At 51.2% G+C, this 24,210-nt stretch overlaps 1 protein-coding gene across 3 annotated transcripts in view; it reads right to left on the reverse strand.

Annotated features, from left to right (window-relative positions):
- The window catches only part of FLI1 (Fli-1 proto-oncogene, ETS transcription factor), an 85,318-nt gene that overhangs the window by 11,797 nt on the left and 49,311 nt on the right, over window positions 1-24,210 (reverse strand). For all 3 annotated transcript variants that reach the window (XM_032133771.1, XM_032133770.1, XM_032133772.1), the window contains 3 exons: window positions 17,681-17,835; window positions 13,944-14,147; window positions 7,838-7,903 (listed from right to left, as the gene is read on the reverse strand). In XM_032133771.1, the coding sequence (XP_031989662.1) occupies window positions 7,838-7,903; window positions 13,944-14,147; window positions 17,681-17,835 (425 nt within the window). The remainder of the gene's footprint in view (window positions 1-7,837; window positions 7,904-13,943; window positions 14,148-17,680; window positions 17,836-24,210) is intronic.

A 24,210-nucleotide genomic window follows, 5' to 3' on the forward strand; every position in this document is an offset into this window, starting at 1 on the left:
ACCCCCAGCTCCTCCAGGAAACCTTCAGTGGACTGGTTTAAATGGTGGCACCAAACACTGAAGCTGTGGAGCCCAAAAAGTCCCTCCCTGGTTCCATGGACACGTTCTGAGTGCCCCATAGCCACCCAGGACATTTCTGAGTGCCTCACACACAGTGCAAACCTCCCAGGGTCAGCAGAGAGGAGCTCCAGCTCCTCTCAGCACAAAGCTGGGAGGGCTCTGGGCTCTCGCCTGTCTGTAGGTGTGGGCAGGGATGGTGGGACAGGGCCCGGAGCAGGGCAGGCTCTGAGGACTCCTCTGGCCTTTGCCAATGGCTCTGCAACTTCCCATCACATTTACCCAGCTCCAGGGACACGTGTGTCACAACTGAGCACACTGAGCCTCAAAACCTCACAGCATCACTCATCCTGCAAGGAATTGCTTTTCAACTCACCATCTCTGCTAATTAAAACAATTCATTAGCACGTGTGCCACACGTTGGGCTGTTTGCCATTCCTGACCAGTGTTACCGGGACTGTTCCCATGGTTACATGAGACTTCCCAGTCCTTCAAGCACCAAACTCACTCTTTTCTCCTTCAAGACACGATGTGCTCTTCCTTGAGCTAAGGAACCCCTGCTCCGGGGGTCACAGGTGGAAATCAGTGATTCTAAGTCTCTTCACTAAGAGGAAGCAGCTCACTGAGTGCAGAATGATTTCAAAACTACTTATACTCTACATGATCAGGCTATTTGATTATTTCACAATTGAAAAATATTATCAAACCATCTTTTGCATCCACCTGGGTGCACTGTTGGACTCGATGATCTCAGAGGCCTTTCCAGCCTCAGTGATTCTGTGATCCTCTGATCTCACCATTGCTGTTAACCTGTTTTATAGATCCCAGATCCAGGCCTGGAACAACACTGAGTTTTGACCTGAAGTCAACTCAAACCAAGTGAGAAGGGACTGACTGCTGGATTTAGGTGAGAAATCTACTGCAGAGATGGATGTGAAGAACAGATTTAGCTTGGGGAGTGTCTGAAAGTAGCTGAGAGCCTGGTTCTGAACTGCTGCCTTTATAGAAGTACAGATCAGAGGGATCACACATTTCTGATTGAACTCCTGTTCTAAATCAGTGATGGGTTAAAGCCCTGTGGCTGAAGCCCACTGATTTTCAGAGTCAGACAGGATCTGGAGCTCATCATGGTGCAGGAACAGAACCAGGATTCAGTATTCCTGTCCCTGGGAGTGTCCAAGGCCAGGCTGGACAGGGCTTGGAGTGACCTGGGCTAGAGCAAGGTGTCCCTGCCCATAGCAGAGGTGGGACTGGATGGGCTTTAAGGTCCTTCCAACCCAGCCCGTGCTGGGATTCTGTGATCTGTGGTTTCCAGAGGGGTTTCCATGAGCTGGTCCAGGCAGGGCGTGCTCAGGACAGGTTTGAGCCCTGTGCCCCTGTCCCTGGCCAGACCCGGGCACAGGGAAGGAGCTCCTGGCAGCCAAGAGCCCCGAGCTCTGCTCCCCACTCAGACTTGCTCCCTGCCTGCTCTGAGCAGAGGCGACAGCCCCCAGTCGTGCCTGGGGCTGGAAAAACATCCCCGAGCCGTGCAGCGCTGGCACTTCCTGAGCCACGTCTGCCTCGCCCCGTGCGAGCCTCACAAAGACACATTATGAAGAAAAGGAGGAAGCAATGAGAATATTTTTTTTCCTTGTTGTTGCTTTTTTTAATATCGGCAGCAGAAATCCCAATGCACAGCGCACAGCGGCTGAAGAATGTGTCCTGAGAATCCCTCCCAGAGCCAGCTTGGAAAAGCAGATGCTCTCCAGCCAGCAGAGATGTTCCTGAGCCACGCAGGGCTGCAGGCACAGCCAAGGCACAGCCACACAGCTGCACATCCTCTGCACACCTACAGAACCACCCCGAACACACCCAGGCGTGGGCAGGAACGTGTCCACAGCACCGCGTGGATGTTACCCCCAGCACGGGGTGTAAAACCAAACCATCAGCAGGCTTGGAGGCGGCTCTTGTTGGAAAACGCACAAATGCAGAAGTGAAAACACCCCAAACCTCACATCCATGGAGAAAAAGGCCACGCACACAGGAGAGAAAAGGGAAGACGCACACGCACAGCGTGGCAGTTTTACAGCTTTCAAGCCATTATCAGGAAACAAATTAACTCTTGTTTGAGGAAACAGCCGAAGCACTTCCAAGGCTCTGGGAGGGAGGGCCTGGCACCCCAGCAATAACACTCCTTGCACTGCACCCCAGGCAGAAAAATAATGGCTCTTTTGCTGGGGGAAAAGGAAGGATAATGGTTACTTAGAAAGTGCTCCAGACAAGCTGTCAGGTTGAATTCAGAGAACTGGAGTCTACTCTGGGACAGCGCTGGCTCAGGGTGATCCCTTGTGAGTTGGGTTTCCTGCCTGCTACAGCTTAAAGACAACGATTCTTTGTTTCCAGTTTTTCTGGTGAAAAAACACACGCCTGCCTCCGAAGAGGGTCAGGGAGAAAGCAGACAAAACACTAACTCTGGAATTTCAAAGGAAAACAATTAAAAAAAAAGAAAGTATAAAAAGCAAAATCCGAGCGTGCTGGCTACTGTCTCCCCTGAACTCATAAATCCCTGCTTGGCCACACAGCCAAAATGAAAGGAGACCTAAAAAAGCCTCCCCTTCTTCTGCTGCCGAGCTAAAAATGGGATATTTCATCACCAGGCACGCAAATATTATCGAGAAATGTTTTACCAAGTACAGACAATTAGGAGGGCACAAAGCTGCAGCTGCTTTTCCTCTGCCGCAAGTGAAGCTGGAGAGTTTAAAACGCTCACTGTGAAAAGGGGCTGCACTGACACACTCACAGGAGGGTTTATTGAACATGGTCAATATTTTTCACTACAACCTTTTAGATCTGAGAAATGGCCTTTTCAGGAGAAGGGTTTTATGCAGGATTTTGAGAGTGTGCTCCTGCGGGAACTGTGCTCACGCATTCCCTGCGGTCTCTGCTCCTCTCTCCCCAGTCCCCCAATATTCGAACCTGTTCCCCAAATCGTCACTCAGTTTGACAAGTGGGAGAGAAGAGTTTTGAGGAGTTCCCACCAGTTTAAAGGGAATAGAGGTTGCAGCCCTGATGGTGAGGAAAGCAGCTGCACAGACTCAGGTTTTGTGAGGTACCAGGGAGTTGGTGTGAGAGAGATTTTATTGATGCTCCAACACCAGGAAACTCTTTCTTAGGGCCTCACAATGAACATTGGTACAAACCCTTGGGAACACACGCTGGATTTCAGGGTTCACTGATTTATCTTCCTAAATTTGCCAACAGCCCCACCAAACACACAAACACACACCTTGTACACAAACATCCCCGATGTTCACACAACCACTTCCATCATGTGAACATAAACATGGGACAGCCACAGACTAAACCCGTAGAATTCCCCCCCTCCATCCCTATTCATGCATTCACACAGAGATTTCTTCCCTCTGTGAAAGGTACCACATCCCTTTTTCCTGTGCTCTGCTTGAGTTCAGGTTGGATTTCTGAGACTTTGGGATGGTTTGTCACTATTCTCAACCAAATTTGGAAGGCTCAAGAAGGATCCTGTCCCTCTCTGCAACCCCCTGCCAGGAGCCAGGTGGGGGTTGGGATTTCTCCCAGGAACAGCTACAGGACAAGAGGAAATGCCCTCAAGCTGTGCCAGGGGAGACTCAGGTTGGAATTTCTCCCTGGAAAGGGTTGCTAAACACTGGAAGGGGCTGCCCAGGGAGATTTGGAGTCCCCACCCCTGGAGGTGTCCAAGAAACACCTGGATGTGGCACTCAGTGCTCTGGGCTGGGGACGAGGTGGGCATCGGGCACTGGGATGGTCTGGGAGGGCTGCTCCAATTTACATGATCCTGGGATTCTGGGACTCTGTTGCCTTGGGCCGAGCCTGGCGTGTGCAGAGGACAGACCTGTGCTGAATGCAGGTTTTGGATCAAGATCCTAAATGATCTGGAGGCAAACAGCACCAGGAACGCCTCTGGTGAATTCTCACACGTGGTGCTGAGCCTCCCTTCACCTCGTCTGCCACCTCCCTGCACAAACACCCTTCCCTGGCATCAGCACGTGTTGGAAAGCACCACACATCCCACCCTAGGCATTCCCGCAGCTTACATGGACACGGAAAACTTCCCACATCCACACCAGGAATCTGCCCCCAGCTCTGCCCTGGGTTCAGCTCCTGCACAGCATTTTGCTCATGTATTAAACACACGACTTACACAGACCCCAAACCACTAAAACCTGAGCTCAGCTTTAAAACTGAGCTGGAGTGAGGCTGGAGAGCTCAGAGCCCTTTGGGGACGTGGCCCTTTGGCCTCCCAATGTTGTTGGATGTGAATATTCTTTCCATTTCCCCATGGAAACCTGCTCAATGGCAGCATTCTGCAGGAGAGCAGTCTGGGGTCTCCCTGCATTGGGGCAGACCTGTGGGCTCAGATTCCTGTCCCTGTCTCCAGAACCTACAGCAGGTCACACATTGCTCCAAACAGTCCCAGAAAATGACCCAGACCATCTCTGCAGTGGGAGGGGGACACAGCTCTTTCCATTCAGCCATCAGAGCAGGCTCCTTTCATTTCCCAGAAAATTGCTCTCCCAGCCAAAAACCACTGGTGATTTCCATTAGAGCAATTCACTCCTCAGAGGCAGCCGAAGACAATTTGTCCCAGTGACACTCAGTCCCATCCCTTGAAGTGTTTGTGAGCTGAGAAGGGGAGAAGCTCAGGTAGGGACACGACAGGGTTCTCGCTGTCTGCTGTGAGAGCAGCACTCAGCTGCCCCAGCTGTGGGACCTACAGGCTCTGCTGTAAGGATTCCCAAGAGTTCTGCTGCAAAGATCTGCACTTTGGCTCCCCTAAAGCAGAGCTGCAGCTCCTTCTGTTCGCAGAGCTGGCACTGCAGGGAGGGAGAAGGCAGAAAACAGAAGGGAAAAAGGGAATCAAGTCTGCAGCTGCAGCCAGGGCACCAACCCCAGCCCTGGGATGGCGGTGGGACACGGGCCAGGCTCCCTGTGCTCCTGGGGACGTCGTCCTGGGGGAGGGAGCGGAGCCATGTGCTGCATCTGGAACATCTGCAGCTGTCTGTGCTGCAGCTGCACTTTTTTTTTTTGCCGGGTAGGTTCTTTTTTTGCAGCCGTGGATGGAACATGCTGAGTAAAGCACAGCGTAAATGTACGCAAAGAGCTCCTGTCTCTCCCTGGAACCCGCACAAGCAGGTTTTTTGCATTTGTTTTGCAGAAAAATTACAGGAGGAGTGAAGAGAATGGTATTTTTTTCCTATCTTTGGCATGTTTGGCACTATTTCATCACCTGCTTTTGAATCCTCAAGGGCAGAAGGTTAGAAAAAGTCGTCTGTTTTTATTCACAGGCGTAGAGAGGAGAAACATTTACAGGACTGGGACATTCCAGATGCATTAACTCGAAGAAAAATGTTTAATTTTTTGAGAAGTTAAAAAGCTGTAAAAAATCATAATTTTTAACCTGAAATTGCTTTTCCAAAAGAATATCATCTTTTGGAGCGAGAATATCATGTTGAAGTGAGCCCATTAAAAAGGAAACACGGCAAATCTTGTTTCCCAACAAACCAGGCTGAGGAATCCAAGTCCAGTTTTATGAGCATCACGAGTTTCTGCTGTGCTATTGGATGAGCCACTTCATTCTGCTCCCCCAGTTCCTTATCTGCCAGCCTGTCACGTTCTCCTGTCTCCTCTCCTGCCATCTTATCTCAGCAATAACCTCAATCAGCTGAGTGCAGCAGTTTATGCTACACCAATACCCAGTGTGGAAGAAATGACGGAATTTATGCCTTATAGGAAGAAATGGGGGAGGAATAGATGGGATTTCAACATTTCTACGTAGTTCTTAATTTTTATTTGCCTGCCCCCTGGGCGTGCTTGGTCCTTTATTGACACGTGATGAAAGTTCCATGTGAAGCTGAGGGCTCCACGCTGACAGCAGTGAACCCAGAGCTCTGTCAGCTGCACTGCAGAGACACTCTCGAGGCCACTAAAAATGCAGGGGAGGGACACTTTCCCCTCAAATTTCTTTCAGCCTGAGTGACTCCAGGCCTGAGACACAAAGTGTTTAAAAATTCAGAGGAGTGCAGTTCTATGCAGAGATTTTCTCCTTAATTTAAGAAAAAAAATTAAAAAAAAAAATCACACTTTTCTTGGGTTTATTTTTGGCAACTTCTTGGCCTGAGACAGAATGAGCTGAGGTTTGGATGTGAGGGGAAATTGTGGAGGAGCACGTGCCCTGCCTTATTCACATAGGAGCAAGCCCAGCTCGGATGAACTTTAAATAGATGATTGTTAATGTCAAAGCAGCAGTCACAGCGAAGCCTGAGTGGCTCTGTCCCTGTAATGTCCCTGTTTTGTCCCTGTAATGTCCCTGTTTTATCAGCTGGTGCTGCCTCAGGAGAGAACAGCGTGCCAGGGAGCTCAAGTGGGCATTTACACACTGGACAAAAGCAGCTGCTGGAAAGAGCAGCCCTGGTCTCATGTCCAGGTCCAAGGGATGAAATGCAAGGAGAAAGAAGCAGCAAGGACAGGAGGCAGCCAAACCCTCCATGCAGGAGCTGTTTCATGTGGGGTCTGTTTGCTGCAGCCCCTCGGTGGAACGGGAGGTTTTGTCTCTCCAGCTGTGTCAATAAAAGACCTTCTGCCTTTCCCCACTGTTCTTTTTAATCCAAACTTGTGGCCCGTCCATGCAGCCACATTCTCCTGAGGAGCAGAGAGGTATGTGCATCTCACAGTTCATGTAACAGTGAGGGAAGTGGCACAGGGACAGGCTGGGTCCAACTGGGGGAGGCAGGAGATTTCAACCCTTCCCAGAACCTGAGCTGAACAGAGCACAGGGAACAAACCCTATGTTCCTGCAGTAGCACAGAGGGCAAGGAAAACCCCATTTAGGGCTCCTGTCCCTACACACGGAGTCACAGAGTCTACACAGGAGTTACAGAGCACAGGAACAGATTTTTGCTCTTTATCACCCTATTTGGCCTTCATCAATTCAACTTCTTCTCTGTTGTAGGTACGGGATGTGCTTCATCCTGTCCCTGCCCATGGCCTCGGGCTGGAACAAGAGGATCCTTAAGGTCCCTTCCACCCCAAACCATTCTGGGATTCTGGGATCACACCCATCACACCAACGCTCACAACTTTATCCTGACTGAGAGTCCAGCTGGTCAATAAAAATCAGAACAAGGAACACCTGACTGAAGGACACACAAACAGCTCCAAAGTCTGAAGGAGCCCCAAGAGGGTTATTGACTTTTAAACTTCAAGGTTCCTAAGCTATAGCCATGTGGTCAGAATTTCTACCAGATAAACAAAAAATGGGTTATTTGAAACAGAAAAGAAAACCAAACTGTTCCAGAATGAAGGTGTCAAAAAGATACATTTGGTCTCCCTTGCTGGCTGAAATGAGCTGCAGATCCACGGAGGGGTTTGGAATACCTGAGTGGCCTTTGCAGCAGTGAAATTTATTGTGAGAGGATTTTATCCTTTCAACTGTGAACTCAGAGAGAAACAGTGTCTCAGGCCTGCCTGTGTGAGATACCAAACTGGTCACATCAGGAACAGGAAATGTGCCACCAGCTCAGCAAAACACCAGTGTGCCAGTGACACAGTTTGTGCCACGGCGCTGTCGGGACAAGCAGAGATGGCATTTGCAGCCTGGATGGGGCTGCACAGTGGGAATTATTCCTCTTTAACCGTGCTGTGAACGCAGAGCGGAGCAGAACATTTTCATGCCAAGGATATTATTAAAAAGGTCCAGTTTTAACCCAATCAAACCCAAGACAATTACATGCAAAACACTGACCTTCTTTGGTGGCAAGACGTGAGGAGTCTGTGTGGGATGGAGTGTTGTAGACCAGCAGTGAGCTACCTGCAGGGCAAAGAAAAGGAGTTAGTGCAGTCTGGGCACGCTCTGCCACAGGGAACCATGAGGGCAGGTAGGAAATGCTGTTAATGGCATGAAAAAAACGAATTTTGCTGCTAATTAGGCACCCATTTTCTGTGAAATTCACCTAAAAGCTTGGTAGCTGCAGGTCACACGTGCTGCTGTTTGTGCACTTGCAAAAAATAAAGATATTTGTCTCCTTCACTGAGTGCCTTGATGTCCCCCACTGACAACTGATCTAAAATGGTGAGGTCATTCAGTGCATTTATCCAGGTACAGAATCTATCCCAGAAATGCCTGAGGCACAGACTGTGTGCCAGGATAAGGAAGAAGATTCTCTCTCTCTGGCTGTGATAGAGAAATTTCCTGTTTGAGGAACAGGCAGGAGAAAACACATGAATTGCACTGTCAGGACCTGGACATTTTTAGAGTGTCACATGCTTGGTTTGGGGCCAGCAGCTGCACAGATCTCACTGGGATTCCAGCATCTCCTGTGCTCTGGGGGATTTGGGAGCAGCTCTCTTGGATCAGAGAGGCCTTTCCACCCAGCCCTATGTGCACACAGGAGCAGCTCAAAAAGAACCCATTGGAAGCGTCTGTCCTGCGCAGTCTGTGATGGAAATGTTCCTTTCTAAGCATTTCCCTCTGCTTCTCTTGCAAACTCTCCTGGAAATGGAGGGGGAGACCCTCGGAGCTGAGGGAAGCCAGCACAAAATGCACATTTCCTGGCTGTCTGGTTATGAGTGCTCACAGAGTCTCCCGGGCTCACCTTCCCTGCAGCTCCTTGGAGAAGCTTGTGCTGTGTCAGAGACATCCCTGACAAGGCAGAGGGTCCTGTGGTGTGGCTGGAGCAGCACCAATCCTGCCCATAGACCCTTCCTGCTCTCCAGATCCCCTCAGTTCAGTGGTATCCTGCCCCCGAGCATCCTCAGACCCCTCAGCAGGGCAGGAAGGCCTCTTTGCAGGCACTACAGCACCAGCTGAGCAGGATCTTGCGGCTGAGCCCTGCAGTCCCACGTTCCTCTGCTCCACATGATCCCAAATGACCTCAGCTGCCCCTCAGTACTCACAGAGTGTCTCTCTTTCCTGAGGGAGCTGAGGTTTGGGCAGTTCCCTGCCAGAACTGAGAGCCATTGCAGGTGCTGGATGCTGCTGGCCCTCTGCCCTCTGCTCCAGTGGATTTCTTTCCTTCCCAAATGCAAACAAAGGCAGAGGCTGCACAAGGCAGCAAGGACACGGAGGCTGGAGGTGTTGGGAAACAAAGCTGCTCCCAGGGAGGGGAGGATGGATGGTACCAGATGCTGCAAGTCAGGGGATGTTTCCAAAGACCAGGATGGATGGTGAACGAGGAGGTAAAGAGTTCAGAGGGATCCCAAGGGCACCCTGGCTCTGAAAGCTGCCAATAGCCAAAGGGGTTGGCTGAAATATTTAGAGAGATTGGCTGCTGAAGGAATTGAAACAACTCTGTCCACGTAACTCATGTTTTCATCAGATGGTTTCTGGCTTTGGCATTTCTTTCTTGAATATCTGTGGGGAAACTCCTGTGCACCACTCTCTCCTTTTCAGGTTATTTAAAGCAATCCTGAGTGCAACGCCCAGCCTAGCTTCCCCCTGCCAGACAGGGAAGTGCTGGGGAATTCAGAAACGTGGTTTTCTATGACTAAAGGGGCTGCAAATGAGTGGCTGGGGCGGTGGGGGTGGGGTGATGAATAGCACTGAACGAGCAGGATCAACCTATAGCTACTTTAGGCGAAAAAATGCAGCCCAAGCCTCTGGAAAGGGCCGGCGCCTCCCCAGGTTTAATTGCTCAGAGTTGTCACCTTTGCCCGGCAGTCTGAGGTTTCTGGTGGGAACACCACAGAGAGGGAAATGTGTTTCCTATTAAGGTTTCAATGGAGGAGGGAAAGGGAGAAAGGCAGAGACCCAGATCAGGACAGAGGGGAGCAGACAGACGGACAGACAGACAGACACAGGCCAGGCTGCTCCTGCCTCTCTCCTTCGGGGGCAGAGCTTTGGCTGTGATGAATTTTCATTTTTGTTCCTGTTCCCCCTGCCCGGGTCAGCGACACCGTGGATGGATCAGCTCTCTCTGTAGGGTAATGCAGGGCCGCTCTCCCATAATTAATGTTCAAACGCGTTGTCTTATGGCACCCCCCACCCTTCCCTTCCTTTTATTTCCCTCCCATTCATTGCAAAAAGATGGAGAAGGACTGAAAACCGGGAGAGTTATTTCCCCATAAACCCTTCCCTCTCATCCTTCAGAGGTGCAGGAACATCTTGGTTGCACAGTCTCGGGGTCTATTTAATTTGAAAGCCTTTTTTACCTTCACCTTCCCCAGGCCCTGTGGCCTTCCCTGCACAGCTCCTGATGGAATCCAGGTCCTGCTGCACTTGGCAGGATGGTTTTGTTTGGCATTAAGGCATGGTAAAAACCCCTGAGCAGTTTTCTGCTTCTCACCACAGCCTCATTCTTTCCCCTTCGGGCTCCTCTCATTTGTGCACACCCCACACCCTGACCCCCACTAGGGAGGGAAAGGATGGAGGTGGCAGCTCAGCTTCTTTTGATCTTCATCCCAAACACAGCATGGATACATCCCAAACTCCCTTCCCTTCCCTGGAGAGGATTCACCAGGCAGAGTGTGCTTGAGAAAGATCAGTCTGGAGCCCCGAGATGTGTGGGGATGGACATAAAGAAGGAGAATCAGGGCACGGATTCACAGTTTTGGAGAGGGAACTAAACGAAACATGTGAAGAAGGATGGTTGTTTGAGGGGGTTCCCTGAAAAAGCTGCTGGGCTGTTTTGGGAGGCTCCAAAGGATAGGGAGTGCCGCAGGACTGGGCTCTGCACTCTGAAACCTCCTGAGGATCAGAGACGCTGGAATTCCTGCCTGCTTCCATGGCTTGTGGAAACAGGAAACAACTGCACCATTCTGATCCAGGCCTAAGCCTTGCCTGAAGACTAAAGGTGCTGTGGGATGAGTTTGGGTTACTCTCGACTGTATTACACAGCTCACCTGAACCTTCCATTGCTAAAACCGAGACTGAGCTATTGTTGAGGTCATGCAGATGTTGCTGGTTTATTTTTTCTGTCTGGACTCAGATGTGCCAAAATAATGTATTTCATAGGCAGCTTTGAGGCAGTTTTCACCCTGATCAGGAGTGTAAAATGCTGAAAACCTTCTGGGAAAGCTCATTTTCAGGGGGTCTCCTTGTCTGGTGAGCAAACAGGATCAGAAAGTTCAGATCAGCTTTGCTTCTTGGAAAACAAACCCCAAAGCTGAGGATTCATGAATCATCAGATATCCAGCTTAACACCCTGTGAGCACAAGCACCTTTAGAGAGAGAGCCCGGGCAGAGGCAATCCAGCTGGGAGGGCTGCAATTTCCCCAAATCCTCCTGCGCTGGTGGCCATCACCTATTCCCTCCACTAAGCAGGAGCAGAGGTGAATGTCTGTGGGACAAACACCCTTCCAAAAAGTGCAGCTTGTGGAAATAAAAGCCCATGTCCCCATGGCACTGAGCTCAGGGCTCAGCACTGAACATCCGCTGGAAGCCGGTCTGGAAAAGCCATCAGCTCCTCTGGAAGGCGTTCCTCCGTGAGGGAGACACCCAGCACTCCCCAGAGCAGCCTGTCCTGGGGCTGGGAACAGCTGCAGGGAGGGAGGAATGCTCTGCCCAGCTCCAGCAGACAGGAGCTGCTCTGACGAGCACGGCACTCGCAGCACGTCTGGGGCTGAGCACACACAGATTCATCATCCTAAGGCTGGGCATGGGCTGAAAAAGGAGTGAGTAATCTGCCTGAATCCAGCAAAGCTCCTCGGGTTTTGCACTGGCTTAAAAGCACAGAAATCACTGCAGGCACTGCCCTGGCAGGACAGGATATTCTGATGATCATTATTAAATGAGCATCACTGAAATAGTGCAGCTGCACGTGGGAGGTGTGAGGCACAATCCCCACTCCAAGGATGGGCCCAGCGAGAAGCCAGGATGGCTGGGCCCGCCTTACAGAGAGCAAAACTGAGGAAGAGGTTTATTCCTCCTAATTTCAGGTATTTAAAGGCAAGGTGTGACCCAGGGACTGCTGTCCTGAGTGTCAGCATGCCCTGGTGCTTCCTTGCTGGCAGTGTGACCACAATTCAGTGTCTAAGGGTAGATGGGATCAAGCAGGGATTTGCTCCGGAGCAAATGGGCAGCAGCAGCTGGTGAAGGTGGCCACTGAACCCAGGTTTTCAGGCTGATGCCATGAGATCAGCAGTGCAGTTCCCCTGACACTGGCTTTGAACAGCCCAGGTAACAGGACACAAGCGCTGGGGATGGTCCTGGAGATGCCACCCAGAGCTAAAACAACAGAGAATTCCACCCCTCTGCCAAGCTTTCCAAATTCAGCCTGGTCCTGTGCTCTGAACCCACACAGCTCCATCTCTCTGTCAGTTCTCAGGCCTTATCAATAAGATGATTCAAGTGTCTCACTTGCGTGTTTATCTTGTGGGAATTGAGGAGCGTTTCCGGTCACAAAGCCTGATTTCCCCAGCCCCAGTCAACAGCTTTGGCCAAGGCACTGCTGGCTGCACTGAGCTGCCTTCCCTCTTCCCAGGAAAGTGTCTGATTCCACAGGCGAACCTCCGAAAGCTTCCTGCGGGGCAGCAGCTCTTTGCTGATGACACAGGATGAAATTCGCCAACAATTTTGGATGGGAAATTATTTTATTGTCCAGTCATGAGGGACATAAACTGCTCAAATCCAACAATTTGGATTTTTTGTTGTGAATCATTTCCTTGGCTCGACTTCTCAAGAAAAATAAAGGTGGGGCTTCCAGAGGCACCCATCTGTGATCTAACTCCTGTGCCACTGGAATCTGTGAAACTCCCTCTGATTTTAGGCACAGAGAGATCAACTTTGAAGGAACACCCTAAATAAATTCCGTTATCTCTGCTTCACTGGCCAGAGGAGACATCTTCATCTGCCTTTTCAGCACAATAGGATTTTCTAGTGGAGAAAGTACACTATTTCCTTTCTCTCCCTGCACTCCCACCTTGATTTATGGCACCTTCTCCTGATTTTTGAGTGCTTAAATAATGATAACTCCTAAAAAAGCTGTTCCACTTGGAAAAACAGCGGAGCATGTGGGGCCCAGCTCGAGTTCTCTGGCTCATCACAGCACCATTACCCTTAGTACACCTTCGTGGGGCAAGGAAATGCTTTTAGCTCCATTTATAGGTGAAGAGGAGACATTTGGAAACTGTGGATTTGATCATGATTGCACAGAAGTCTTGGGCAAGTTGGAATCTAAGACCCCCAGTGTCAGGTGCATGTGCCATCCCTAAGGTGATCATTCCTGTGTGGGTGCTGGCAAAATGCTTTTCCACACTGCTCACAGCTCCTGGGTTTGGGGCTTAATAGAGCAAAAAAGGGAACTGGATCCATCCCATACTCAAGTGTGGGGCAGAAAGGAGCAATGAGGAGCTTCCACAACCTTTTGCTCGCAGTCCTGAGTCATTTGCACAGCGTCTGCTCCAGCACATTTACATATGGGGAATCACTCTTGGGTTTTTAACTCTCTCCAACAAACCTGGGCCTGCAGGAACACAGAAAATCTCCAGCCCTGGCCAGCTGTGGCTCCTGTTCATGGAAGGGCACAGCCCTCTAACTGCAAAGCTATGGAATCCTTTGCCTGTGCCACAGCAGTTAACGTCAGCTTTAATCTCCATGGCAGATATGTGTATTTTTATCACACACCCACAGATGCTGCTGTTATCTGTTGGACTTATCTAATCTCCTTCAGAGCCCTGCTCAGTTCTTCACCTCCCTGATAGCACCAGTAGCTCCATCTGCATTCATCTGAACTTTCCAGCCCAATTTCATTCCCCATTTCCCTGTTTGCCTTTCTCTCTCCCTTTTCCCTCCCCCCTGCTGCAGGAGGAGCCTGGGAGTTCCATACCCAGGGCAGTTTATCCCAGCAGCCTGTCGGGATGGGGTGGGATGGGATGGGATGGGATGGGATGGGATGAGCCAGGGCAATACTCACTTTCCCTGAGGTAACTGAGGTGAGAGAGCAGAACTTCTGTGTTGTAGAGGGAGGTGGTGCGCAGGAAGTCGTCCTTGTTCATCTTGCAGAGCTCTTTGCCATCCATGTTCTGGAAGATGGTGGTGTCGATCTCCATCAGGCCATACTCCTTGATAGCCCACTCCAGCCACTGGCGCACGTGTTCCTGGGTCCAGAGGGTGGGATCTGGCAGGGAGAGCAGAGGATGGGCACACGCTGACCTCCAGCTCCCTGCAGCCCTGTCAGAGCGTTATCCGTTGCTTCCACAAGCAGATACACTGAATTTTCAATACATTGTTGAATTTACAGGATATTTTGATGATCATTATTAAATGATCATCACTGAAATATTGCAGCTGCATGTGGGAGGTGTGAGGCACAACCCCTGCTCCACAGATCCACCCTCCCAAGGATGGGCCCAGCGAGAAGCCAGGATGGCTGGTCAACAATATATTGGAAATTCAATAATGTATTGGAAATTCAATAATATATTGGAAATTCAATAATATATTGGAAACTCAATAATATATTGAATATTGAAGTGATCCCACTTTGGCAGGATGAACAAGCACCATGCTGGAGCAGGGCTCAAGGGGGATCACCTGGCCTGGTCAGTTGTCCTGGCTGTCCCCCACCTGCCCAAACCTCATTGCTCTGCTTGCTGGGAACATTTGACTCTATTCTGTCTGGAAAGAAGTTTCCCAAAGGAAGCTGATCCCTTGGAGAGGGTGTTCCTGCCCCAGCTGTGGCTCTGCAAGGCTGCCCAGTGGCAGCAGGGCTGGGTGAGTCCCACCATGGGCCTTAGAGAGCCCCACAGCTGGCACGTGAAACCCTGGGCGTGGAGGTGTTTTTGGTCAGCAAAGGGACATAAAATAAAATAAAATAAAATAAAATAAAATAAAATAAAATAAAATAAAATAAAATAAAGTAAAATAAAATAAAGTAAAATAAAATAAAGTAAAGTAAAATAAAATAAAATAAAGTAAAATAAAATAAAATAAAATAAAATAAAGTGGTGTTGCTAAAACAGAGCAGCTTGCCTTGGGTGTGAGTCAGAGTCATTCACCCCGGCGCAGGAACACAATTCTACCTCCACTCTCCCTGTAACCCCACCCAGCTCTGCGAGGGCAGGGTGGATTTTGGGCTGTCTGGGCATCACTGGCTGTCAGCAGAGCTCCAGCTGTGGGATCTTTATTGCTGGTGCTGACGTAAGAGACACTCTGAGCCCGGCTGGAGCTCAGGCCCCGTGGAGATGAGCGGCTGCATCAGTGGTTAAGAAAAGGCTTTGAATTCTGAAAAGGGCATTAGATCAGAGAGCCCAGCAAGAGCTGGTGCCACGATAGCACTCGCCAGAGTCATTTTCAGAGCATATCTGCATTTTCAGATGTTTCCTGTGCTGCTTCTCCCCACGTATCCCGTTGCCAAACTGGAGCTGCACATTCGTGTTCTGCTGCAGCTGCAGAGGATTGCAGAGAAGTTCAAACTTTGGAGATGTCTGATGTGTCATTAACAGCTGGTCCAGCTCCGAGACAAACCTCAGACACCTCAGATCCCGGGAAGCTGAGCTCATGGATCAGGAACATGCACAGGGCTGTGGGGTGCTCTGGGCAGGACAAGAAATGCCTCTGCCTGGATTTTAGGGGGTAGAGAACAATGCCTCAGCCCAGGGCTGTCCATTGTGTGCCCAGGCTGAGGGCATCCCTGGGCACCAAAGGTCGGGAAGTGCCCACACCTGGCATCCCTGGGCACCTGAGCTCCGGAATTCTGGCACCAAACAGGGAACTGAGACCAAGGGGGATGAAATTATAACTGGGACCTTTCCCCACTAAATCTCCAGAAAACCGGGGCTGCTGAAAGCTGAATTCAGAACATGGAATTTACAACCCCACACCTTTGCAAGTCTGCTCTGGGAACAGCAGATGGATTTCCTTCAGGTTTTGGCAATAGTTAATTGAAATTCTGCTTTCTAAGCACTGGCAAAAGGCTGCAAATTTTACAATGCAACTATTCAAGGGAGAATTCTTTTTTTTTTTTTTTTAATTGAAAGACTTATTTGTCTTGAGTTTTGAAAACAACTCAACATCTAGAGGGCAGAGTGAATTTGTGGCCTCTCTTTAAACACTGTAAACGACATTGAATGGTGTCTGAAGATCTGCCTCCTCAAAACATGGCTTAGAGCTCGTTATTGCTACTATTGTAAGCCTAATGTGACATTATTCTTGCTTATCTTCGCCCTAATGCGCTATAAATCTCCATTCTGGATTAAATTAAAATATCCAAATGCCTTTCTTGGATGACTTGGGCCTCGTCTCCTGCAGCCAGAGATCCGGGATGATGTTCATTATTGTCTTCCAAAGTCTGCTCTTAAATCTCTGCTCTTTCACAAGTATCTCAAGGGTTTCATTTGTGGATGGTCATAAGGGGGGGAAAGTCCTTTTCTTCACTTTCCTTCAGAGAGGAGATTCCAAACCTTCTCTTCCACTGGGGGCACTGAAAGTAATTTCCCCTCTTTCAACAATGCTGAACTTTAGCTCACCCTTGGTCTTTTTAAACCTGTGTCAGCAGCCTGGTGAGGAGCAGGATAAATGTCCCCCCTGGAACATCTTTAATGATCCAGGGGCTGGTTGGTGGCAGCTCCACCTTTCCAGGCAGGGTGACACTGGCCACGATTGTGCTGCCATCCCCAGGCAGCTCAGCCAGCCTCTCAAACCTCAGCTCAGATGGGACTTTGAGATTTGCCATCAATCTTTTATTGGCTTCTCCTCGCTGCATTCAGTTCAGGCTTTTCCTTTTCATCCTAAGTGGCAAACAAATGCTTGGGAATTGTCATCTGCTCGTGGTCGAGCCACGTTCAGAGAAAGGAGCTGAATTCCACGAGTGCATTTCCTTCTGCCAGCGCTGTGTCTGCCCTGGTGCAGCCCTGGGAGCCAAGGCGAGTTCTGGGACGTGCACTGGGCCAGCACTTGGCTCCTTTGCTGGAAAGTTCCTGGCCCTGAGTGTTTATGTGGATGTTGTTTATAAACTTCACAGGGAAGCAGCTCCTCGCTCCCGGTTCAGGCTTCACCCGTTCCCTCCACAGCAGCTCTCACCCCTGAGTGTCCAAATGCATCCAGAGCATCCTGCCAGCTCCAGGCAGCAGATGTGGATACCAAACACAAACAGAGCTGGACAGGAATGTTTCTGTGTGACTATTTTTGGAAGGATAACGCAGTTCCTGTGAAATAGAATTTCTTCTGGGTTTCTACTTCTAACAAAAAAAATGGAAACAAAATAGCTCATTTTGATTCAATCAGTGTGACTTGAAAGTGCAGCTGGATCACTGAGAGCACCAGGGGAGTTATAACTTGGGCCCGCTGCATTCCTCTTTGATCAGCCCCTGCGTGTCCCAGGAAGCAGATTCTCCTCAACACATGACAGGAGATGGATTTGGTTCAGCATACCAAAACAACAATCCATTCCAGGAAAAAAATTAAAAAAGAAAAAAAAAAAAAGAAAAAAAAAAAAGGAAAAAAAAAAGGAAAATCACCAATTCTCTGCTGCCTATCCTGATTCAGATAATGCACCGGGGCATGGGAATTCCCACTAGCCAGAAACTGATATTTTCCTTAGTTTTTCCCGTGCTTTGTAAGGGAGAAAATTCCTCTGGGGGTGGGTAATCAAACTAAACAAAGAACTCTTCCAGGCAGAGCAAGGAAAGCTGCCCCAGGGCGGGGTGGTACCTGCGGGGACGATGACTCTCCTCTCGTTGGTGGTCATGTTGGGGGGAGGCCCGTTCTTCTCGTCCATGTAGGTGCTGTAGCTCATGGGGTTGGACTCGGTGCCTGCTCCCACCAGCTTCCCACACTTGTTCACGCTGCAGTCCACGGGGGACTCCCTGGAAGGGCAAGGGAAAAGCTGGGTCACCATCCCTGCCCCTTCCATCCCTGCAGCACCGGAGGGGTTGGGCTCACGGACATGGGCACGGTCCCAGGGTGGGACAGTCAGGGGAGTTCCTTGGGGTGGGAGAGGCCATTCCTGACCTGTCACTGGGTGTCATAAGGGGGTCTGTGGGGCACAGGTCACACAGGGGATCGCCGATAATGCAACCAGGTGGAGTCTCCAGGGAAATGACTTCCAGACACGGCAATGTGTGCAGTGGCTCTGGGACAGCAACATTCCCAAAGCAATGCCTGTCACACCAGCCTGTGGGTTATACCCGACTCCCCCATCCCTGGTTGCTCCGTGCATTCCAGCAATCCTGCAGGCATGGCTGGGTGCTCCTGGGTGCTCCTGGGAGCTCCTGTGGGGCTGTTCCACCCTTTGTGGCACTAGAACACCCCTGGTGTTGCAGTGGAGCCTGGCAGTGACACACAGGTGCTCTGCTCACCTGCCCTGAGGCGTTTCTTCAGAGCTCACAGGGACACAGGAACAGCCCTTTCGTGGTATTGACAAAGAACCCAAAATACCCCCCCAGAGTGACAGGGCTGTCCCTGAGAACACCCAGTGTCAGCACGGAGTCTGAATGGAACAGAGCTTGTCTGTTCTTGGAGCCTGCCAGAGCTCCAGGAGCGCTTGGATAACGCTCAGGTGGCATTGCTGGGCTGTCCTGTGCTGGGACAGGAGTTGGACTCTGTGATCCTTGTGGGTCCCTTCCAGCACAGCCTGTTCCTTTATTCTATTGTTCAATTATTTGATTATTCAATTATTCTGTTATTCTGTTATTCCATTATTCTCTGGTTAACAGTGCCACAGTTCACTACCTGGTGAGGAAATCTGGGAATCTTGCGTGCCCCAGGCAGGAGTCAGGAGCTTCAGACCCCAGCACCCGGGTGTGGAAAAGGCTCTGGCCCCGGTTTAACTCCTGAGGTGCTGGAGTGATGAAGAGGGGACATCCTGCAGCTCAGGTGGCACCGTGCTAAGGCCTGGCCTAGTGCAGACCCTGGGGAAGGCTCTGGGAGACTTGTGAGCGCAAAGCCCAGAGAGGGAGCAGGGATTGTGCTTTTCTCCAGCTGCAGGAGCAGCTCCTGCCTTTAGCCCCTTCTAACCCCAGCCCCGAGCCTGCCAGGCACACACAGCACATCCCAGCTCGAGGGACTTGCAGGGAAGGGCACATCATTGCCCTCGCCTTTCCAGGGGGGAATTAGTGCACAGCCTGTGCACAGGGCAAGGCCAGGCTTCAATCCCAGAGCCATTTCCAGGGCAGTTTAGGCCAGGCTTTAATCCCAGAGCCGTCCTCCTCCTCTGCCAGAAGCCAAGAGCTTTGGGAGGGAACCATTCCCTGCAGGGTGAGAACGGTGACACTGCACAAATCCCACCCTCCGAGCTCAGCTGGCTGGAATTCCAAGCTGGACACCAAACAAATTTGTCTCTTAACCTGAACTGGGGGGGAGGGAGCGAGAAGTGCCTGAAATTCAGTTATCATGGCTGGGAGATAAATGCTCCACTGAGATATTCTGAGGCAGACGGTAATTTTTTCCTCATGTCTGACGAAGGGAATGTTGCTGGAAAATGGAAATAAGATGTAGAACTTACACATGTTCGAATTTAAGGGTTTACTATTTCGCCTACTGTTTTTCCAGGCAGGGAACCAAAATCCGCCCTCAGAGAGGCAACTGCTGAAGGTTTCATGTCCTGAGGCAGCCGGGGAGAGGCTGAGGAGCTGCAGAGACGTGGGGATTTCACAGGGAATGGAGCTGATTCCCAGCGGGAATGCTCCTGTCAGGTGTGAAAGGTGTCTGTGCTGGCAGGGAAATGGCCCCGGGGCAGCACGGAAGAGCTGAGCCCTGCTGGGACACAGCCTGGATGGGGAGGGCCAGCGGGGCATCGGAGATCCGGGTGTGACACCGTGATCCAGGTGTGACACCATGATCCAGGTGTGACACTGTGATCGAAGTGTGACACTGTGATCAGTGTATGACACTGCTCTGGGTGTGACACTGTGCTCTGGGTGTGACACCATGATCCAGGTGTGACACCGTGATTGGGTGTGACACCATGATCCAGGTGTGACACTGTGATTGGGGTGTGACACTGTGATCCAGGTGTGACACTGTGATCCAGGTGTGACACTGTGACGGGTGTGACACTGTGATCGGGCTGTGACACCGTGATCCAGGTGTGACACCGTGATTGGGTGTGACACCACGATCCAGGTGTGACACTGTGACGGGTGTGACACTGTGATCCAGCTGTGACACTGTGATTGGGGTGTGACACCGTGATCAGAGTGTGACACTGTGATCAGAGTGTGACACTGTGATCAGTGTATGACACTGCTCTGGGTGTGACACTGTGATCCAGCTGTGACACCGTGCTCAGGGGTGTGTCTCTGTGCTCCAGGGTGTCACATTGTGCTCCAGGGTGTGACACCGTGCTCCAGGGGCTCAGGCTGCTGTGCTCAGTGCTCAGTGCTCACTGCCCCTGGTGAGTGACCGACCTCCTCTCCTGCCCTGCCTGGGGACCAGGGTCTTCTCTCCCCCCCACTGCTCTGGAGTTAAATTTCCCTGGAAAACACCCCCTGCAGATGGGACAGGCACTACTTCTGATCCAATTGTTCCGTATATTCCACTCATACAGCTCTGTGGGGAACTGTTCCAGCACAGACCCCACCTGCAGTGCTTGGTCCAGCTCTGGGTCCCTGTACAGGAAGGATGTGGAGCTGCTGGAGCAAGTCCAGAGGAGACCATGGAGATGCTCCCAGGGCTGGAGCCCCTCTGCTCTGGAGCCAGGCTGGGAGAGCTGGGGGTGCTCACCTGGAGAGGAGAAGGCTCCAGGGAGAGCTCAGAGCCCCTTGCAGGGCCTAAAGGGGCTCCAGGAGAGCTGCAGAGGGACTGGGGACAAGGCATGGAGGGACAGGACACAGGGAATGGCTTCCCAGTGCCAGGGGGCAGGGCTGGATGGGAGATTGGGCAGGAATTGTTCCCTGGGAGGGTGGGCAGGCCCTGGCACAGGGTGCCCAGAGCAGCTGGGGCTGCCCCTGGATCCCTGGCAGTGTCCAAGGTCTGGTTGGACACTGGGGCTTGGAGCAGCCTGGGACAGTGGAAGGTGTCCCTGCCCATGGCAGGGAATTGGATTTGGATGACCTCTAAGGTTCCTTTCAGCCCAAACCTCTCAGGGATTCTGTGATCTCCAGACTCTTGGATGACAACACTTTCTAAAGAGCCTCTCCCTGCCTTCTGCTGGCATGGAAGGAGAACATGGACAGAGCAGAGCCCTTGGCTGGCTCTGCTCCCTGCTCACATTGCACACACCCACATGACCCTCAAGGTGAAGTAACCACAATAACCCCGGGGCTGTGAGGTCCCCTTGGTGTTTCTGTGATGATTTTTCACATCATGGCCTCTGCTCTGGCAGTTCAGACCCTGCCCATCCCTTGCTCTGTGCCTCAGCAGCCAAACCCGGACAGCCAAGTACCAGAAATATCTGGCAGAAAGGGCTGAAGAGAACTTTGAGAGGCTGAGGTGCCCCTGCCAGGCACTGTGGGCAGAGGAGCCATCCCATTAATCCTGCCGGACACAGAATGTGCTCCAGGTACCCGGCAGGGTTGTGTCCATGTGGCTGCAGAGCCTCCTTCCTTCCCTCTGGGGAAGTTTTCAGGATGGCTGCATCCAGAGCTAACCCTGCTGGACACACATAACTGGGAATAGCATCACCCAGACTTAACTGGGCAGAGACTGAGCTGTGCCTGAGAAAACACCACAGAATCTTCAGTGGCAGCAGAAGAGCGAAAAGATCCTTGACTCTGTGTCCTCTGGAACCCAGCATTTCCTACCAAACCCAGCCTGGGAATTGAGGGAGTTCTGCCAGTCTGAGTCAGCCCTGCCCTTCCCCCAGCTCCAGGTGAGGGATTTATCCCAGCAGGAGGGGGGTGTAGCTGTGGCCACACAAGGAAGGACTCAGCCTGGGGAACAGCAGCTGTGTCAGAGGGAGCAGGGAGCTGTGAGCCATGGATGGTGTGTCCATGGAATATCGCTCCTTCCTCGGCTCGTGCCTCAGCCACAGGCAGGCTGGGATTTATAGAAATACTCCCTCATTGTTTGAGAGGCTTGTGCAAGGGGGTTTCAGATCCCAGATCGATCCCTGGCTTTTCCCAGAGACCCCTGGCATTCCGGTGCCTCTCCACGCTGGGTTTGCCAGGCTCTGGCAGGATGCACGCAGGTAAATGGATCCAGGCTGATTTCACAAACTCCCTGGAGCACAGCCCATGTGGCCGTGGCAGAGCCCAAGGAACACGAAGCAGAACTCATTCCCACTGTCCAGAGGCTCCTCGCTCCAGCAGCTTTCTCTGAGGATGCCAAGAGTTTGGTGTTTGGGAATGTTTTTCCTAGACTGGCCAAAATGAACAAGCAGCTGGCCTGGCACTGACCAGTAAATCCAGTACAGCTCCAGCCTGGGCTCCAGAGGTGTGGGAATAAAACAATCCCTGTCCCAGGGCTCTGTCTAGGAATCACCTTTGGCTTCTGTGTGATAGAGCAAAATAAGGGACTTCAGGAATTTCTGAACCTGGCTCAGGGGGATGTTTTCTCCTTTCTATCCCCCTTTTCCTATCCTTTCATTCCTCCTTTCTTCCACCCCTCCTTTCTTTATAAATTTGCCACTTTTTGGTGTAAAGCCCCATTTTAATTTGTTGTTGCTGGGTGAAGGAAGGAAAGACAGACACTGGGATTCTGCTTGTGGGAAGAAGCAAGAGGGAACAGAGTCAGCTCCTCCAAACCTGGATCTGCCTGCGCTTCAACCCTGCTCTCAGGAATGCCTTGGGAGGAGGGAAACTCCCGCTGAAAGAGGCTGCAGAACTGCCAGAAGGATGGAAAAGTTCAGGTTGTTCATCCCGGACAGGTAAAGGCCAGCAGGAGGGAGATGCTCGGGCAGAAGGACCCGGCAAATCCCACTAGAGGGCTCACACGGTGCTCCAGGGGGACTTCGTCCCTGCAGGCACCACACAAAGTCCTTTGGCTTGGTCTGACACAGTCCCTGGGGCACAAACACCTTTGGGAATCCCCAAACCTTGGCCTCACTTTCATGTTCTGATGCAAGAGAAACATCAAATCCCAGAATCCTGGAGTGGTTTGGACTGGAAGAGCCCTTAAAGCCCATCCAGTGCCACCCCTGCCATGGGCAGGGACACCTCCCACTGTCCCAGGCTGCTCCAAGCCCCAATGTCCAGCCTGGCCTTGGGCACTGCCAGGGATCCAGGGGCAGCCACAGCTGCGCTGGGATGTCTCTGCAGAATGGCTCCAAAGCATTTCCAAAGCACTGACCTCACTGTTTCAGCTGGACAAAATCCGTGCCACAGCTGGGATTGCCCAGGGATGTTTGCCCACATCAGGAGAACGTTCTTTCACATTTGAAGATCAGATATATTTTGCAACAGTTTTTGAAAAGTCGCTCACTGAGTTTAGCTGCAAATGCAGATCTGGGGGAGCTCAACATATACAGCCAGGATTTGGGATTTCTGTTGCTTGGTTCATCTGGAATTTACGTAAACTACAAGGAAAGCTCTATTATTAACATTGCCTGTAAATTGGGTTAAACTTCACCCAGCTCTCCTCTAAATAATGCTCCTCCTTTATTCAGTGGGATTTCAAATGTGAAAGATTTTTTTGTTTACTTTGGTTTGGTTTTCAAATACAATTTTAAATGAGTTTTGCTCTGAGCAAGGTGCTGTCTGTGAGGGCAAGGGCAGATTTTGAGGCCAAAACCTTCCTCAAGGTTTGATAACAGTGGAAATTAATGAACTTTCTACAGCTGAATCTTGCAATAATGCAGAATTCCATCTTGCAATAATGCAGAATTCCCATCTTCTCCCCTAAAACAGTGATCCCTGCCTGAACATCCCCTATGCACACTTAGGGTGCACTTATCTGGGAAATTCTGTCCAGTTTGAGGGTAAACCAGGGAATCCTGACATGGGGTAGGAAGCTGGGCGGGCTTTCCATGTTGTTTAGAGATCCTTCAAAGACCCTTCTCCCACTCTGCTGAGGACCAAACCAGCTCATCACACCCTCAGCCCTGCTCCTGCTCTCTGAGAGAAAGGAGAAAAGCCGGGCACTGTCCCTGCTGTGCCCAGGTCCCTGAGCTGTGTCCCTGCCAGAGCACACAAACCCCCCAGCAGAGACACCCCCCGGTGACAGCACAACAAAGGCTGATCCTGCTCAAGGGGCAGCTGGAACACGGGGAGAGGATGCTTGAGGGACAGGAGAGAGGCAGGGACAGAGGTAGGGGAGCACTGGGGGGTGTTCAGCCTGCAGCGGGAGTTAAGTGGGACTGGGAC

The sequence above is a fragment of the Corvus moneduloides genome, chromosome 25 (genome assembly GCF_009650955.1).
Source record: "Corvus moneduloides isolate bCorMon1 chromosome 25, bCorMon1.pri, whole genome shotgun sequence".
In the NCBI taxonomy this organism is placed as follows: Eukaryota; Metazoa; Chordata; class Aves; order Passeriformes; family Corvidae; genus Corvus; species Corvus moneduloides.